The following is an 18,546-nucleotide window of genomic DNA, read 5'->3' as shown; positions in this document are numbered from 1 at the left end:
TCCTACATCACAGACGCAGGAGATAGTCCTGCCGCACCAGTTATTCCAAATGATTTCGCTAATGTGAAAAGCCATCTTTGTCTTTAACAAATAGAAAGAATAGATATTGATGAATAATATCAATAAAATTCTCTGAAGTATGTAAGGGTTGGGAGGGTACTTTGAGAATGTTGAGCAGGGCAATCACTGAAATACACATAATGCTCACCCCCTCCCACCTGTGATGATTAATAACTTAAGCTCCAAAAGAATTAAGTGACTGGCACGGCTTGTGCAAAGAGTAATATTGTTTTCTTCTCGTTCTCAGATAATCTGGCCTTAGCAGGTAAATTGATGGTCCTGGAACAAATGTAATCAGATTTTGTCAGGATTTTAAACATAAGTTACTGGTTTGTAACTAGAGTAGCACTTTAGTTACACTAGAATGTATGACTATTTTCTAAATTAATACTAGAATATATGACTTTTTTCCCAAAAGATATTTAATTTGTATATATAAAATTACCAAGTTGACAGCTCACTAGTTTTATTTTGTTGTTGCTTAATCTTTTATCTTTTCAACTTACATCAGTAACCATTTACCTTCTAAATGTATATTCTTAGGGCATTTCTGCGCAGTAAAACATCAACCCTTGCATTTTGCTACTTTTTTTACATTGGATCATCCGGTGGGCCGGCCGGAATCCAGTGTCCTGTCTGCCCCCTGGCCAGTCAGGGTTCATGTTGATGCTCTGTTTGAATTGCCTCGGGTGGACCTGCAGGAGTAGCCACACGCTTACTGTTGTCAGCATGCACTGCTGCCGAGGTGTGACTGTCTTGGTACAAAATCTTCCGTGCAATTAGCCGCCGTAGTAATCTGAGAAGCTTAGTGGGTGCAGCATATTTTCTGGTATAAGAAGGAGTTCATATGTACTCCATTGTTAGGGTATGTATGGCCCAGTCCCTCCCATGCTTCTACCATTATCCCTATTTTATTCAGATGTAAATCCTGCCGATGATTCTGTGTTCATACATAGCCCTGACTATTCCCGTCCTCCTGGTAGAGACCCCTTGGAGCGGTGTCTTCATTGGTGATCAGGAATTGGTGGCCACTTCGATCACTCATCTTACAGATACTGCGGAATGCCTGGATCGTGCCATGGGGTTCCCCAGGTTAATGGCAACAGGCACAGCTCCTGGCCTGTGGAGCAGTGATTCAGTCTTAGACATTTGCGTAAATAATGACAAAGTGAGAGGATCGCCACCAAAGGAAAGAATGAGGAGCACATGTAACCTAGGAACCTTCAGCTGAAGTGGGAAGCACCTCTGCTACCACTTGTACTCAGATCTGGGGACAAATGTAGGAGCTGATAGAGGAAGGGGGAGATGGGGGGGACTTCACCACCTGTGGCCCAGATTCATTGGCCCAGAGGCTCAGCCCAAAGATGAAGGGCTGTTCCTGCTCTCTCCCCTCAATGTTTAGGCCGAGGTGCGGCATTGCTTGAAGGAGCTAAGCTCTCCTAACCCACAGCAACCTCGTGGCAATTTGCAGCGCCTGGTGAGGTCTGGAGTGTGAGTTTTCCCAGTTTCCAGCCAGAGCAAAAGTTGGCATTGGTCAGTCTCTTAAGTGATTATTCCTAGACACGGCTGACCCAGAAAGGCCACTGAGAACGTAACCCTGCCCCTCCATCTCTGAGCCACGTGGATGTGGGCTGTGCAGCCAGGCGTGACACGGCACAGGTGAAGCAGTGGACCCAGTGGCTGCCTTTGGGTTGTGCCCACCTTTGGGACTGAGTAGGTGATATGGTTACAAATGTTGAGGAGAAGGTGTGGGCCCGTTTCGTTTGCTGACTTCCTTCCGGCCTCGGGGCTCTCGTGGTCAGATCACACTTGCTTCTGGGAGGTGGGTGTGAGGAGAGAGTGACATTCAGAGCTTCTCACTCACTGAGTTCCTGACGTTGATTGACAGGAGCACATGGTAATTCTTTAAAGTTCAGACCCTGTATCCACTGAGAAACGTGGCTCTCGGGGACGGTTGCTAGGTAGACCATCAGGGCCTCTCGAATCGAGCAGTGGTTAGAAGAGCTTTCTCCTCTGTCAGCGAATTGTGAGATTTCTGGTCTGGGACTCTCACTCCCACATTTTCCCCTGTTACATCCCCGTCATTTTTCTGCTTGAAGTTACAGTTTTCACGTAATTTGAGTGGACAGGACCCAGAGGGTTTTCCGGGTGTCCATTTCCAGCGGGAACTGGATCTGGGAACCTTCTGGTCACAGTCTTTAGGGGAAGATGCTTACGACGTCTCTGGGGGCGCATCCTGATGAGTGATGTGGGTCTCCCATCATCTTCCAGCCACGAATGTGCACGTTGGGATATTGCATAGAGGTGTTTGGGGAGGTGCAGTGAGAATCTGTGTGGCTGTGGATTGCGTAGGGTGGATGTAGGCAGAGCTTTCTTTACAGGAAGTTTGGAGGCTGGTGTTTATTCGCATTAACTCAGTGTCTTAGTGACGTGAGGCCCTTCTCTCACACGTGGGGTAAGGGTGTTACAGCTGCAGGTAACACACTCACGTTCGAGGCAGGAACATGTGGAAGGATGGCAGTGGCATCGCACCTGCCCTTCTTTTAAGGAAGTGGAAGCTGTCCCAGAAATCCTCTGACTAGCCAATAGGTCACATTAGCCGCAGACAGGTGACGTGGCACCCGCCTCCCCCCAGTTGCAAGGGAAACTGGGAAAGCAGGGAGAGGGATGGACCTGTTCGAGTTACATTGTGACTCAAGTCCTCAACCACCTCCCAAAAATCCAAGGAAGGAGAGTGGGTATTGTGCAAGCCACTAACAGAGCCTCTTTGTTTTAAAATTCAAACCCTGCTGTTTAGTGACTAAGACATTTTTAAAAATGTATATTTTTATTGATTTCAGAAAGAAAGAGAGAGAGAGAGAGAGAGAGAGAGAGAAAATCAGTGATAAGAGAAAATCCTTGATCCACTGCCTCCTGCATGCAACCCAGGCATATGCCCTGACCAGGAATCGAACCATGACCTCCTGGTTCATAGGTTGATGCTCAACCACTGGGCCACGCCGGCCAGACGTGACTGCGACATTTTTAAGGTCCGTGGCACACAAGCGCATGACTGAGCATGCTTCCCCTGGGACACTGGGTGGCCTGGCCTGCAGCACCTCCCTTCCCCTGCTGACCTCCTGTTTGTTTTTCCAGACGCGCCTCTCCAGCCTTCACCCTCCCGCAACGACAGCGAGCCCAGCTACTGCAGGAACGAGGAGGGGGCCATGTTCCTGGCCGCCGAGTCCTGGAAGCCTGACGTTTGTACCAGCTGCGTCTGCATGAACAGCCTCATCAGCTGCTTCTCCGAGTCCTGCCCAGCAGTATCCTGTGAGAGACCTGTTCTGAGAAAGGGCCAGTGCTGTCCCTACTGCATAGGTAAGACCGAGACAGAGTCCTTCGGCTCCGCCGGGGCCACTGCGTCTACATCGACGGCCCTGTGCCTGGATCCACTCATGTTTGTGAAATCTGGTTTCCTGATTACTGTGCCACAGTCAGAGTAGTCATGTCCGGCGGGGAAGACGTGGAAGATGTGATCCCGAGCTAAGCGTTACTCGGAATCACATGCCTCAGGATGTCCTGATGGTACCGCACTGGCCTGTCCTATTGGGCTGCTTGGCCATTTCAGACTTCCCAAGACCCCAACTGTCTTTCTCTGCCCTGTTGTTCCCGGTGGCCTTGTGTTCCCCATGAATCCCCCATCTCCTTACAGCACACTTACCACATAAAGCTTGCCCCTGCCTTCAGGTCACTACCTACGAAATACCGACTTACCTCCCGGTATCTCCTCTGTCTGCTGACACTTCATTGGTTCCATTTCAGCCGCACAGTTGTCCATCCTCAGGGCCTAGGGACACAGAGTGGGGCCTGGGTAACTGACAGAGCCCTCACCTTCCAGTGACCCAGGGGGACACAGCTCATGAGCAGAGGACACACGCGTATTAGTCCCTGACGTCTATACCAAAACCAGTCCCCCGGACACAAGCCAGGTGCTTCCCCGGAGCCCAGGAGGCGATGCGCCGACAGCTGGCAGCTCTGATAGAGGCGCAGCCCTCGCTCCCAAGGCTCTCGCTCTCCTTTATTGCTTTTGTACCAAGCAAAGCTCATAAAGTCACGTGGGAGACAGTGGTGTGTCGCCATCCAGCGGTGCCCCTCTACTCCGAGTAGCAGGTGGACAGGGAGGCGAGCTGCAGTAATTGCAGGCTTGTGCACTCTTGTTGGAGATTTTCGTGTGCTTTCTGGAGACAAGTCATTGCATGTTTTGGGGTGATATCTGAGGAAGAGAGATCTAGCCGTGGAGCTTTGTAGCAGTTCCCACGGGTGAGCCCAGGAGTCACGCTCGGGCCATGACACGAGCTCATCAGGACGCTCCCTCTCTGTGGCCATGGCTGTGGCCTCAGGCCACTGGGCGGAGAGGAGTCACGCTCGGGCCATGACACGAGCTCATCAGGACACTCTCTCTCTGTGGCTGTGGCTGTGGCTGTGGCCTCAGGCCGCTGGGCAGAGGGCCACTTGCTCTGAGTGTTATTCTGCATGTTGGTCTGCAAGAGATGGAAAGATGTTCCAAAAACATAATTTCTGCTCTCAGGGATGTTCTGCGTCATGGTCAGGGAGTATTTCAATGTATGTTTGAAAGCTGGGTTCTCTTTTAATAGGTTGACCATCTCTGTCATTTATTCTTCAAACCACGGTGCTTTTGAGAGCGAAAGGGGGTCTATTCATAACGTGTGATGGGACAACAGCTGTCGACCAGGAGTGTCCCAAGCGGATGGGTCGTGTGGTTGCCCCACCTTTTCATGACTGCGACCTTGGGTTCGGCTGGAATTCCCGTGAGCTTTGTAGCTCCTAAGTGGAGCCAAAAATATACCAAGGCATAGTGCCACTGACCTTTTCAAAGGGCTGACCAAAATTCCTACGGAAAATAGCACTGCCTTGGGTGAGGTCTAAATACGAGGCATGCCTAGGCCGCTGTTCAGGCCAGTGGGTGGGAGGAGGCAGAGGGACAGCCGGTGTCACCCCATTTCAACATGAGCGCGTCGGTCCTGAAGGAAGGGTTCATGCATCCACCAGGGCGCCGGGGTCCTACTCAGGAAACGGGCCCAGGGTGCAGGAAATTGCCTAGCCCTTCGGGGCAGAATCCAGCGGTGAATCTTGCCTATGTTCAGATTATTTTGTTTAGATAAAAGCTCCTGTGGCGTTTTGCTGCTTAATTGATAAATTTGTCATTAGTAAGTTGCTCAGCTTAGTAAGTTTGTTTCTAAATGACGATAGTAAATCACTTCTCTTTCTCACAAAACCAGTTTAACAAATTCAAACATACGATGAGATGCCTGCAAGTCATAATACAGTGTCCTTGCCTTTTTTTTTTTTGCTTTTGTATTTCCTATTTCAATTTCTGCGTCATTTAAACTGTAATTCAAACATACGATGAGATGCCTGCAAGTCATAATATAGTGTCCTTGCCTTTTTTTTGCTTTTGTATTTCCTATTTCAATTTCTGCATCATTTAGACTGTACATTCTTCTTTAGTGTAGGGAGGAAAATAACATTTTGGTCCAAATTGTGATTTTGATTTTAGGTTCACTTGCAAGCACTTTCACTAAATTGTGGTTCATACATGCTCATAATTGTGTGCTGGGAATGTTGTGTCTGTTCCATCTCCCTCCACAACTGCCCTGCTCCTTACTGACACGGGTGTAATTGTGTCACGTAAACCTGTGGCTTATGTTCAGGGGAACACTTTGGGGGACACTTAACATTTGCTGAGCACACTGTGCTGCTGTTCACTCGTTCACCTTAATGCTTCACACACTGTTTTATTATTGAAATAGTCACGCATTCCCTTCTGTAGTCATTTTGCAAGTCGCCTTGTTACGTGAGCCTGGATCCTTCCTCGCCCCTGGTGTCCAAGCGTGCGAAGTCAAGTTCAGTTCCTGACTGTGGTGTGGGATTTTCTGACTCCAGTTTGCTCCCTCCCTCTCTCCAGGCTGGTTCTCTTAGCAGCTTCCCTCTGTACGGAAGGCACGGAGCCTCATGGCACTAGCACACCTGCAGGCAGTTACCATGCCGCAGTGGCGGAGCCTGTGTCCGCCTTCAGAGGCCACCTAGCGAAGGGAGGAGATGGGAAGCCATGCCTTGGCATGTCTTAAAGCACCCGATCGCTCCTCCAGTCGGCACCGGGGACAGCCCTGGCACTGTCTCCTGTCCTAGGCTTTCTCAGGTTGAGCCCAGCTCCTTCCTAACCCAGATAAGCTGCTCCCAGGGTCTCGCGTGCTGCCTCTCCCCCCTTGCTGGCCTCCCATGGCTGCACAGCTCCTCCCTGCGTGAATGGTCTCCCTAATTAGTCAACCAGAGATCTCTAAACCCCTCAAACCTGCCTTTAGTCTGACTTTGGTGATAAAACCCCTACACAAAAGCATGCTTGCTGTCACCCTGTGAGGTATTCCTTCTCTTTCTTCCCTAAGAGAAAAGTGGCGATCCCTTTAAAAGCAGAGTAATTATGAGTTTTGTGTTCCTTTCAGCTAAATTATCAAGCCGCTAATGTGCAGTGATAATGCCTCCCTCTGATGTGTGAAGGCCTCGTATTATGTGTGCTAATTCGGTAGAATGTGTAACACAGGCATAATTAATAGGATTGAGGATTAATTTCGTGAAGTGAACGGCTTTGTCTAATTGCTTATAATACCATCGTGATCTTCAACTAGCAAATGATTGATAATATTTCTCCTTGAAAGAGGCAGTGTCTGCCCTCGCTATCCAGTCTGTTGTGCAGCACTCATTTCTGCTTAGATTTGTTTATTTGTTTAGGTATCTTTTTCTGGAGATAAATATATCTAGTGTCTCTCTGGAACACCTGTTGATCATTGGGTACTTAATTCAGCCCAGGAATCAAACCTAATAAATACTATTTAATTGCATTCCTAACAACAAAACCCATGGAATTGCATGTAGTATATTTTCAAGCCATGGTGGTGTTCTACTGGCATATTCATTGGAAGAGTCTTCAGAGCTGTGTCCCCAACATGTTTTCTTAAGATGAATAACCTGTGTTGGAAAGGGAACTTACTTTGGAGCCAAAGGATTATGAGCTCACCTCCGGCACATTCTAGCTACACGTCAGTGACCTGACTCAGCTTCCTCACCTGGAAGATGGGAATAATAATGCTGTCCTGTGTCCTGTGCTTCGTGGACGTGCTGTGAAAGTTAGTCATCCACACGGTGAACAACTTGGTGAGCGGCAAGCGCCATGTGGATAGTCACAGCTCCCCGGACACCGGGTGCCGCGGCTGTGAGTGACGGGCATCAGGCACAGTCTGGTTTCCCACGTTAAATAGAGCACCTGCTGCTTTTCTGCAGGAGGAAGGCCTGGACAGAGTATCCCAGTGACGAGCAGGGGAAGGACGAGGACATCCCATATAATAAAAGGCTAATATGCAAATCGACCAAATGGCAGAACGACCAGTCGCTATGATGCACACTGACCACCAGGGGGCAGACATTCAACGCAGGACCTGGCCCCTGGTGGTCAGTGTGCTCCCACAAGGGGAGCACCACTCAGCCAGAAGCCGGGCTCGTGGCTGGTGAGCACAGCGGTGGTGGCAGGAGCCTCTCCCGCCTCCGCAGCAGCGCTAAGGATGTCTGACTGCTGTAGGGAGCGGGCCTAAGCTGTCAGTCAGACATCCCCCAAGGGCTCCCAGACTGTGAGAGGGTGCAGGCTGGGCTGAGGGACACCTCACGCCCGCCACCCACCCCCGAATGCACGGATTTCATGCACTGGGCCTCTAGTTTTTAAATAAGGCTTTGGTGGTGTGCCTCGTCCTGCGCACTCTTAGCTTGAATAGCCATGGCTGCTCGGTCACCTTAATGTGCATTGTTCCATTTATAAGCTAAAATTCTTAAAAGTACTTCCCCTCTTCTTGCCCCAGTCAGTGTGTCCCTAGAGAGAGGTGGCTGCTCTTTGTACCCCCTCTTCTTAATCTCATGTTCCCCATAGTGGTCCCAGTCCCATTTTATGCCTGCCTAAATGATTTCTTCTAGTCCCTTGAGCCTCAAACTTAAGAAACCAAATTGAAGTATAATGTTGTTTAGCAGGGCCTGCAATTTCCACATCACACAGGACAAAGGGAGCCCCTGGTCTAGAAGCATCTCCTCAGGGCAGAGGCGTCACCGGCCTCGGTACCTCTGACCACGTGCTCAGAAGGCTCTCCATGGCGATGTGTGGGATGAGCCGGCTCCCCCTCCACCCCCGCCCTGTGCGGGATTATTTTGCGCTGGGACTTATTCTGAGAGTGGGAGCTGCATTTAGTTTCTTGGCCATTGGGATCGAAATAGTCCCCTGGAGATTTGAAAGAACTGATGCCGTTTCTAAAGCTGCCTGACTTCCTCCCAGGAAGTCACTCCTACACCAAGACTGACTCCATGACCACCACCGCCATACACAACCCGATTTAGACCTGGAGTATTTATACACCAATGCTGTGCCCTGGCAGAAGTGAAAAGCCCAACTCTAACATGATTTGAGCGGAGCATAGATTTTCTGTTCCTCCGCGGAGGAAGTGGGGCAGGCTCGAGATGCTCTCCTTGCCAGGGCTAAGGTACGTCTCTCGTGGTCGTGGTCGATGCAGAGCAGCCTGGGCCGCCCCATCAGTGCCTCCTGGAGGCCTGACCAGGACCTTTCTAGAGGAAGAAAGCACCGCATTTCTCGGTTCTGGGTTTTCCCAGGTGTTCATTAGGGTTAGAGTGCCGGTAGTGACACAGCTCGAGAGGAGAAGCAGAGTCCAGCTGACAGCCTGTTAGGGCTTCTTATCTTATCTTGGAGAGAGAAGTTTGAACAGGTGGGAGTTAACATCTCAAGGCCTTGCCACTTTTTCATCCTCTTTGGTATCAAGCAGAATCGAGGAAAATGAAAGAAAGAAAAAAAAAAACCCACGCTGAATTCTCCGAACTCCACCACTGTAAGACATACATGTTCTTACTGTAGTCACAGGCAATGCAAGGTAACGTCGCTTCTTTTCCGAAGCTGTGCGAGGCAAGGGCAGTGCCGTGGGCTATGTCTGAAGCTCTCCACAGTGACTGCACAGAAGAGGGCCACACTTGATTGGATATATAACTGCAAGCAGACAAACAGCAGTGTTCGTTTTAAAAATAAGCCTTATTATTGGTGTCACACCTCGTTTCCCAGAAACATTCTCCTCTTCCTCGGAGATAAAGGGTCTTAAATAGAGTAACTGGAGATTGGCCTGGAAGGACCGTGGGTCCGAGGTGGCCCCTTGCTGGTCTCCATTCCCTGACACACCTGGGCCAGGTGTGTGGTGCGGTCAGCTGAAGGGTAATGTACCTTTGAAGACAAAGACCTTAAGACCCAACAGATACAAGTGGTGGGAAACCTAACAATAGTTGTCACATGGCCAGAGTCCCTGCCCGGGAGTGGGGCCGTCTTGAGGTCATCCTCCTTCGGTGCCCGGCCCGCCCTGCCACTTCCCAGCCCTGCAGCTTGGGCACGTGATGTCATCTCCCTGCCCCTCGGTTTTGTGTGGGATTGGACTAACACCCTGTCCCTGGGGCTGATGAGATCAAATGGAATTGGCCCATGTGAGCTGGTCAGCACGGTGCCCAGGACATAGCTGGCACTCAGCCGGGGGAAGTTAGGGTTATTATTAGGTATTAAAGAATAAAGCTCATGCCATTGTCCGTGTAAGCAGACCAGTTGGAGTGATAAATATAACAGCGTTGTGGCACAGCTCACTCGATAGCCAAATAGAAACCAATTACTTTTAGTCGCTATTCCTGTGTCTCTATTTCTACACCCTCTCCAGCCCGAGTGCTTAAAATGCTTTTATATGTGCTTTCCATTAGACCAGCGGGTGGCAACCCCTTTGGCGGTCGAACAACCCTTTCACAGGGGTCGCCTAAGACCATCCTGCATATCAGATATTTACATTAGGATTCATAACAGTAGCAACATTACAGTGATGAAGTAGCAACGAAAATAATTTTATGGTTGGGTCACAACATGAGGAACTGTATTTAAAGGGCCAGAAGGTTGAGAACCACTGCATTAGACTCTGCTGTCCCCCCTACCCCCAAAAACGACGGTGTCTTTATTCATTTATTATTTAGACCTCAAATTGCATAGAAGCCACCGTGTCGCCTGTACACGAGGTAGCCCCTAAAGCTTCCTGGCTGCTTGCTTGGGTAAACCCAGACGAGCCGTGGAAGGAGGTGGTAAACCAGGAAAAAAACGCGCGTGTGTGTGGGGGGGACGAGGGCGCACCGCAATGCTCAGTCGGCCAACATCCTCTCCATGCATCCAGGCCTCCGTTTCGACCTTAGCCTTCCAGGTGAAATGTAGTCAGAGGTGGACATCGTTCTATAAAACCTTTATTAACCTAAATCTCATTAACTATAATCTAAAATGGACCATGTAGGAGCCACCCTGGAGAAGATGAAGAATCTTCAGGGTTTTGCCAAAATTAAGAATCCTCCATTCATTTTACTTGAAAATTCAGTGCAGTGGCTCTGGCTTGGCCTTCCCCTGAACATGCCGGGTAGCCAAACAGTTGTCCACTTTCCCAGCGAGGCCCAGGCACATTGGAGACCACGTGAAGGGGAAGGGAAGGGAAGGGAAGGAGCCTTAGGTAGCGTCCATGCTGAGCACGTGGGCCTCGCGGTCGGATGGAGCCGGGTATGTGCAGGTTCCGCTGCTCACCGGCTGTGCTGCATTAAGTCCCTGCCCCGGTACTCCTGGTTCCCGGAGTGGGATGCACAGCCTGCTTCACCGCCCCGTGAGGCTGACCCAGGTGCAGCTCTCGGCCCAGCGCCTGGCACCATGGGTGCTCAGCAGATGCCAGTTCTCCTGCAGGACTTGGCACCTACATCCTCTTTCAGAGCCATCTGGTGTCTCTCTTGTCGGCCACCTGCCTCCGCCGACCTCCAATCTTTAAGGAGGTCAGCTCTGAGAATGCTGGCCCTGGGGTTCATAGAGCTTGTGGCCCCCTGAGCTCTGCATAAAATCAGCAATGTTGCTTTAAGAAGAAGTACTTCCTTCCAGAAAGAATTCTCTGCTTAAAAGACTCTAGATTTGATGGTGCATCAAATGCCCTCAATGAAACGTTGGCTGTCGGTCAGAATATTACTAGAATTAGGTTCATTAATTGGTTTGACTCGGCCATTTGGCACGTATGCTGTGGACAGCTGGATGAAGTTGCCTCCTCGAAGGACTCTGTGTTAGCAAACACTTCTGTCATGAATTTGGTTTGAAAGCCTCCAAATGAGTTTTCAAACTGAACATTCAGGGCACCAGAAAGCCTTCGGTGGAACATTTATGAATACAGTAAAATGTTTTTAATAGATACTGGGAAAGACTTCTGCTGATAACTAGAACTTTCTGTGATTACTTGATCTCCCTTGTTGAACCTTAAGGAGTCGTATGAGAGGGACATGGGAAGTGTTGAGAAACAGAGTACGCATTTGAACACTTGGGGTAGATTCCCTCCTGCGCTCTCACTGAGGGACATGCGTCTACGGAAACACACAATGTTATAGGAACAGGGCGTTGTGCGTGCCGCCTGTGCTGGAGTCGTTGGCGAGAACAGGGTGCTGGCACTGAGGCCAGATCTGTGAGCGTGTCCATCTGGGACCCTCTCCCCCTCCCCCAGCAAAGGCGGAGCTCTGAGCGTGGGCTGCAGAGAGGAGCTTCCCGCCTCCTGGCGCTCTGCTGCAGGGTCTGGGCTGCTGGGAGGAGGCGGCTCCTGACCCACGCAGGCACGGCTCTCAGTGCACCCTCAAGCACCCTGAGCTCCGTGCTTTGTCTGGGTGGTGAACATTATCCCTGCGAGAGCTTCCCAGAGGCCTCTGGAAAGAACCCTGAGCCCTGGACACACTCCTCTCCTAAGGAGCTTCGTTCCCGACTCCTGTAGTTTTCCGTTTCCTGGTGACCAGTGGTGATGGAAGTGCCCCTAGAATCTGAGCATAAACTTCCCCAGGTTCTGAGGCGTCACCCAGTCACTGGCCTGCCCAGTGACGAGGGCTGCCCGCCCCATGTTCCCCCAGCGATTTGCCATCTCCGCTCCGCTGCTCCCTGGGCCTCACTGAGCCACGGTGGTGCCCGAGCTCTAGGGCAGCGTGACCACCAGGAAGTGAGTTCAGGAAACCAGGAGAAGGCGTTGCGTCCGAGAAGGGAACTTTGAAGGAAAGCGGGGGAGGGAGAAGTGGTAACGGCAAGGGAGGGAAATGGAGGGAAAAAGGAGGAGCAGAATGTTTTAAGCTGTAAGTTCTCGTACATAAAAATAGCTCTTAAAAATATGTTCTCAAAAACCATACATGGCTGAAAAATGGACTGAAATGAACGAGATGGTTTTTAAAGTAAATCTCTCTGCTGAGCACAATGCCATCGGCATCCCTGGGGATGAAGGAGTCCCGTCTGGGAGAGCCGGGGACCCTGCTAGTTCGCTCTGACACGCCAGTCCATTCCTTACTGCTCCCCTGAACTATCTACAAAAAAGATTAACAAAAAGTGGAAATTCCTTTAATTAGCTCCATAAACATACTCAGCTGGACTTTTTAAAAAAATCTTTCCAGATAGAATAAAACCTCTGCATGTGTCTTTACCTACTTATATTTCAGTTTAGTTTTTCTGTGTGGCATGTTCAACAGCCATACCGTGATTAATGTGTATGTGTTGTGATGACAGTCTGGTGACCCCTCCCCAGGCGGTGTCATTCCCGGCCGGTTGTAATCGTGACCACCGTGCCGTAGCCGCAATGGCCCTTGGTCACACGAGGGTCCCCTGAGCAGAGGGAGGAGGCAGAAGGGGTCTGGGGGAGCAAAAGTTCCCGGATTCTGGAACTCCTAACGCCTGTTGCGATTGTACGGGGCGGTTCCCCTTGGGTATAATAAGAACCGTGCTTTGTCACCTCAAGCCACTCCACAGTGCCCTGTTCTTGCCCCTAGAAGACAGCATCGCGAAGAGGGTGGTGTGCCACTTCGGCGGGAAGGCCTACGCCGACGAGGAGCGCTGGGACATAGACAGCTGCACGCACTGCTACTGCCTGCAGGGCCAGACCCTCTGCTCCACCGTCAGCTGCCCGCCGCTGCCCTGCGTGGAGCCCATCAACGTGGAAGGCAGCTGCTGCCCAATATGCCCAGGTAACTACGCCCTCGTCCTGCCACTCTTCTGGTAAACTGATTGCAGATGAAACCTGAGCAGACCCCGAGGCTCCGCCCCATCCGTGAGTCCTTGTGTGCAACCCCGTGCCTGTCTTTCCCCCCACCCCTCCCACCCTTCAGTTAACCTTCCAGTTTCAAACCTAAGCCCCCACAGCTGCCCAGACCCTCCTGCTAGTCGCCATGCCTGTGTCTCCTGGATAAAAACCACTCCTCCCGCCTCTGCCCTGGTCCCAGCAGTGAGACCTGCGCCCCTGGCAGGACAGCCTCGGGCAGTGCTGACCACACAGACCCAAGAGCGGGCTCACCAGGGCCCGTGAGGTCCGGGCGAGTCAGGAGCCTCGGCATCTCCGCCGCGAGTCTCGTGTGTTCTTAGTTTTATTAGAGAATCTTGCTCCGTGCCACCCAGTGGGCCAGGAGTCACGCCCACCCAGGGGGCATATGCTGTGCAGTGTGAAATGGGAGCCGTGGACCTGTCTCACCGAGTCCTGCCCACGTCACTGTTGTTGAGCTGTGCAGACCAGCCCTCACAGAGCCTTTGTCCCCTAAGGAGGATGGGATATTCTGCCAGGTCAGGAGGCCACACCCTTTCAGGGCCATCTGCTGGGTACTTGGCATGTTGGCGTCTCAGCAGCCTTAAGGTACAGATTGAGTCAGGGTTCCCTGCTGTGAGGTGCCATCGCTCAGCGGGGGGTGGGGGGGGTGGAGGATGAAATCCTTACGTGTTTTCAATGAGAATGAGGAAAGGCTTGTATTTCTCATTGGCGTTGTTTTGTCTAGTATGTGTCACCTTTGTTTCCCAGGTTTCTTAAGTTTTCTTAGGAATGTGCGCTTTGTGATATAAATGGTGAAACAACCATATTTGTTCTGCAAAGATTTGTCAGGACCTGCTGTGCACACGCACTGTGTGGGCACTGGGCACAGAAGCGACCCACCCCGTGCTCACGGAGCCCGGCTGCCGCAGGGAGAGATGGCAGCCAGCGCGTGCCAGGGGATAGACAGCACACAGATGCGGACCAGGCTGCGGAGAAAGCACAGCGAGCGGCAGGCAGGGAGGAGGGCAGGTGGTGGTGGTTCACGTGGGAGGGTCAGGGAGTGCCCGCCTGCTACAGAGAGACCCAGAAGAGCCGCAGGGCCGCGAGGGAGGAGGGGAGCCCCCAGGTGTGACACTCAGTCCCTCGCAGAGGCCTTTTGGTGCAGTGGTGCGGGCAAGTCTAGTGAGTGGCTTCAAGAGAGAAGGGGTGCGTTGGAGACCGTGGTTGTTCCAGACCACAGCAGGTTTTCCTGTGAGTACAGTGGCCTTGGAGGCTGTCAGAGGAGGAGGCCTGAGCTAGACCGTGAAGGACAGGTGGGCTCTCCTCATTGCAGCGAGGAGGGTGATCTGACCAAAGACCCTGACATGGGAAGGCCAAGGCCTCGTGCCCTGGACAAGAGTTCTGGGAGCAGGAGCGAAGGACCAACTACAGCTACGGCCAAGCCTTTGAGGGCCTTCGCTGTCGGGTGAAGAGCGTGCCCTGAGGCGTTGGTGGGGAGGCTCGTTTGTGAGCAGATGCATGACATGGTGGCAGACGTGCTTGGGGCGCCCAGCAGGGTGTGTGCAGCAGGGACAGGCCAAGGCCGGGCCGCTCAGCTCGCAATGCAGACATCCCAGGTGTGCGACGGTGAGGACCCGGATCCAGGTGACGGGGGTGGGTTTAATGAAGGAGAGGCTGCAGATACTGCGAACATCCTTGTTCATTAGCGCAGAATTCCCCAGTGGCTTCTCAGTGAGGAATCACTGTTGGATTGAGATTTAATCTCTGTAACTCTCCTTTCTGCACCTGATACTGTTGAGTCACTTCTCCATCTGACCGCTCTGCACACTTTGCCAGCAGTCAAGCTGTTGCCACTTTACGTTTGATCTGTCGCCTGCCAGGAAGGCCGGGCTCCTGCCCTGCTCTCCCCCGCACGCCATGATCTGCCCCTCCCTGAGCCTGCGGGCTTCCATGCTCGTCTGGAGAGCCCCCGCTACCTTGCTTTGATCTCTGAACGTATCAGCTAGCCTCACCCTTTACAAAGCACTTGGCCCCACTGCCAGCTTTGGGTATAAGTACACCTGTGAGCTGGTCAGCTGGTTGTACTTGTCCCACCTCACAGAAGAGTTCAGTGACCTGTCGGGCCATGCAGCCAGTTAGCGGGAAACCTGGGCGTGGACTTGAGGCTCCAGCTCCAAAAAGTGGCGCCCTCAGCTGGGAGCATCTCCAGCTCGGGAACCCCAGGTGGTCCAGAAGAGGACATGTTAGGGAAGGTGGCTCTCACAGCTGGTCAGGTGCCTCTGAATGTAGCACATACCCCTGGTAAGTCGTCTTGGGTTCCTCTCAAGTTCAGATCAGATCTGACCGACCGCAGGAGTAATTCATAATTGTGACCCTGTGCCCAGGACCTGGGAGGCCTGTCCCCTGACAAGGCCGGCAGCTAGGAAGGGCTCGTGTGGTAAATGCCGGGAGGGTGACATGTTACAGGAGGTTGAATGCAGCCCTGGCCAGGGAAGGCCGAGGTCTAGGCATGGAAACGCAGCAGCATCCCCACTTCTTGTTTCTCCAGTTTGTTTTTCCTGAAAAATATATCCTTTTTGGCCAAACTGCTCAGAGGCAGTTTCCTGCTTAAGTTTGCATTAAAGGGAAAGGACACTCTCTCCTTCAACTTGAGGGCCCTAAACTAGAGCTTTAAGGATTTTGTGATTAAAATAGAGAAGGGGTGTGACTGGGCTTTAATCAGAGCGGAATGAGTTCAGTGAGCAGACTGATATAGAGGCCCCGGGCGGTCAGAGCTGCTGTGGGGATGGGAGGCCGGAGGGCAGGGCTGGCCTTGACCACAGCCGTGCCCCCAGGCGCAGCCCACTGCCTCCCTCAGAGGACGTGCTCAGGAAACACTTGTTGGACACGGTGAGAGAGTCCATCAAGAGGACCTCCTGCTTCATCCCAGGCAGTTTTCCTACCTCTCCTTGCCTTTGCCAGGTAGAGCCTTTCTCAGCACCTGTGGGAAGAGAATGCACACAGCCGTCTCTCTTGTTGGCAGGCTTTCCCTTCACATCCACAGGTGGGAGGCAGAATTTCAAAGGTGCTTCTCACTCAGGAAAACCCGAGGTGAAACGCACCTGGTCCCAGCCCGGGGCCTCTGCAGAGCCTCCTGCTCTCTGCTGTGGGCACCCCCAGGCCTGTGCAGTAGCTCTCACCCGAGGCCTTTCCACCGAGGCCTCAGAAGCAGGGCAGGCTGGCCCTGCCAGGATAGGAAGGTTCAAGGCTGTGCTGGCCCAGGCAGGGGAGGGCTCAGGGGGGTGCAGTGCCACTTAAACATGCCATGTAAATGTCAAGTTCACTTTCTCCCCAAATCCCTCCAGGATATTCACACCACATCGGGCTAAACACTGTTCCCCAACACACCTGGCCCAGGACCAGAGAGAATGAGCACAGTGTCTAAGCTCTTCGGATGATTCAGATAAGATAGACAAGTTTGAGAGTCCCTGGCTTCTGTAAATGGTGACATTTTCAGTAAAGTCTCATCTTAATTTCTAGAGTTTTCAAGGGCCCATTGAACCTCTGGAAAGGATGAATGGCTAGGCCCTGCCATGTCTGAGGCCTGATAATTTAAGGAAGAGAGCGGGAGTCGGGATGGAGGCCACAGGGACTTGGTTCTCAGGGACAGTGGAGCTCTGCAGTTCCCTGACGGGTAGCCGCGGGCAGTTTGCTTCTAACCGCTGCGTGCATCTCCCTGGCGGACACTCGGTAAACTCCCCGTGGAAGCTTAGCAGATGCTGTCTTCTCTGTCACTTTTTCCTTCCCAGCTTCATCTTAGGGTTTACTTCCTGAAAGCCGGTAACTTTGGGATAGACAGTGATCACTCAGCAGAGAGGATTATTAACTTTTAGTATTTTATGTATTTTATATTGGGACCAAATTAGGCTATTAGTATTTAGTATTACCAATGCTGAATAACCTTATTATAAGAGGACATACATGATGAAGTGGGACTTTTATCGTTGTGTTTTGAAAATAGAGGTTCTTAAGGATTATTTTTTTAGAAAGTTGTGCTGGTGGTTGTTAGCCAGATGGGGTTAGGATATATAAATATATTTGTAGGAGCCAAGGTAAGCTTTGACTTTTTTCACTGGTTCCTTTGACTTAAAGAAAAAAGACAAAAGACTTGATATTTGGGAGCAAGAATGTTCTTCTCAGAAAGTTTTGTTTGTAGTATGCCATTGATCAAAGTGTTGCTATGATGGAAATGCATTTACCGAAGACCCTGGTTCCAGTGGTAACACGCAGACGTTTAAGACTTAAATGAGACAGCAGGGCCTTCCCATTGAGGGGGAGAGTTTGGGGGAAAATGGCTAAGAAATGCATAAAGAGTGGAAAAAGCTTTCATTTTTTCACTTCCTGTGACATGTAAATGATTCAACACTCGTGGATTAAAGAGCAACAGTTAATTCGAGTGTAGTATTTAGCTGATGGAAAGTAAAAGCAATCCTTCCTTTTTAGCCAATCCAATGCTTGCACAAAACCATAGTCAACACCATCTGCCATGAAAAGCAGTGTCTGACCCTGACAGAGAAAACTCTTTTTCCTCCTTTCAAATGGTTTTAAGACATGCTTCCCACCCCTGCAAAGCAGGGACTCTCCAGCAGTAATGTCAGTGCAGAAACTGGGTCTTTCACGTCCCCACATGTTGTGTTGAACTGAATGCACCATCCACTTGGACTGAGGAAACAACAGTTAACAATAGTAGCCCCTCCGCCGTCTCTTATGAAAAATGTCCCGTCTTTCAGAAATGTATGTCCCGGAACCAACCAATGTGCCCATTGAGAAGGTAAATCGTCGTGGCGAGACTGACGTGCAGGTTCCCAGGCGGCCCACTCCTAGTGAAAATGACATTGTCCATCTCCGCAGAGGTAAGTGCCAGAGTCCGCTGGTACCCATCTAGTCTTACGTAGCATCTACTTTAAATTTGTTTTTAATCTTCACCTGAGGACATGCTTAGAGGAAGGGAGAGGAGGAGAGAGACATCGATGTGAGAGAGAAACATCCATCGGTTGCCTTCTGTACGTGCCCCGATCAGGGATCGAACCTGCAAACTAGGTATGTGCCCTGACAGAACCGAACTGGCAACCTTTTAGTACAACCAGCTGAGCCACTCCTACCAGGCTTGTTGCATTTTTAAAACTGCCTTCAGATAACTTCTCTAGAGAAGGCCTGCTTGGCTGTGACACGTCTGACACCCGAATAATAAAGTCTGCAGGCCACTGGGTAAACTGCCTCCTTCTGGCCCCACATGTTCAGAGACTTAGTGATGATGAAACAGAGTATG

The 18,546-nt window shown here is 51.2% G+C and overlaps 1 protein-coding gene across 1 annotated transcript in view; it reads left to right on the top strand.

Moving 5' to 3' along the window:
- CRIM1 (cysteine rich transmembrane BMP regulator 1 (chordin-like)) overlaps positions 1-18,546 on the top strand; it is a 151,280-nt gene that overhangs the window by 126,793 nt on the left and 5,941 nt on the right. The window contains exons 13-15 of the mRNA XM_014533236.1: positions 3,196-3,417; positions 12,991-13,185; positions 18,008-18,130. Coding sequence (XP_014388722.1) covers positions 3,196-3,417; positions 12,991-13,185; positions 18,008-18,130 — 540 coding nt within the window. The remainder of the gene's footprint in view (positions 1-3,195; positions 3,418-12,990; positions 13,186-18,007; positions 18,131-18,546) is intronic.

The sequence above is a fragment of the Myotis brandtii genome, unplaced genomic scaffold, assembly GCF_000412655.1.
Source record: "Myotis brandtii unplaced genomic scaffold, ASM41265v1 scaffold958, whole genome shotgun sequence".
Lineage (NCBI taxonomy): Eukaryota > Metazoa > Chordata > Mammalia > Chiroptera > Vespertilionidae > Myotis > Myotis brandtii.
Note: the sequence above shows the minus strand (reverse complement) of the source record. Positions and strands in the feature narration are given on the sequence as shown.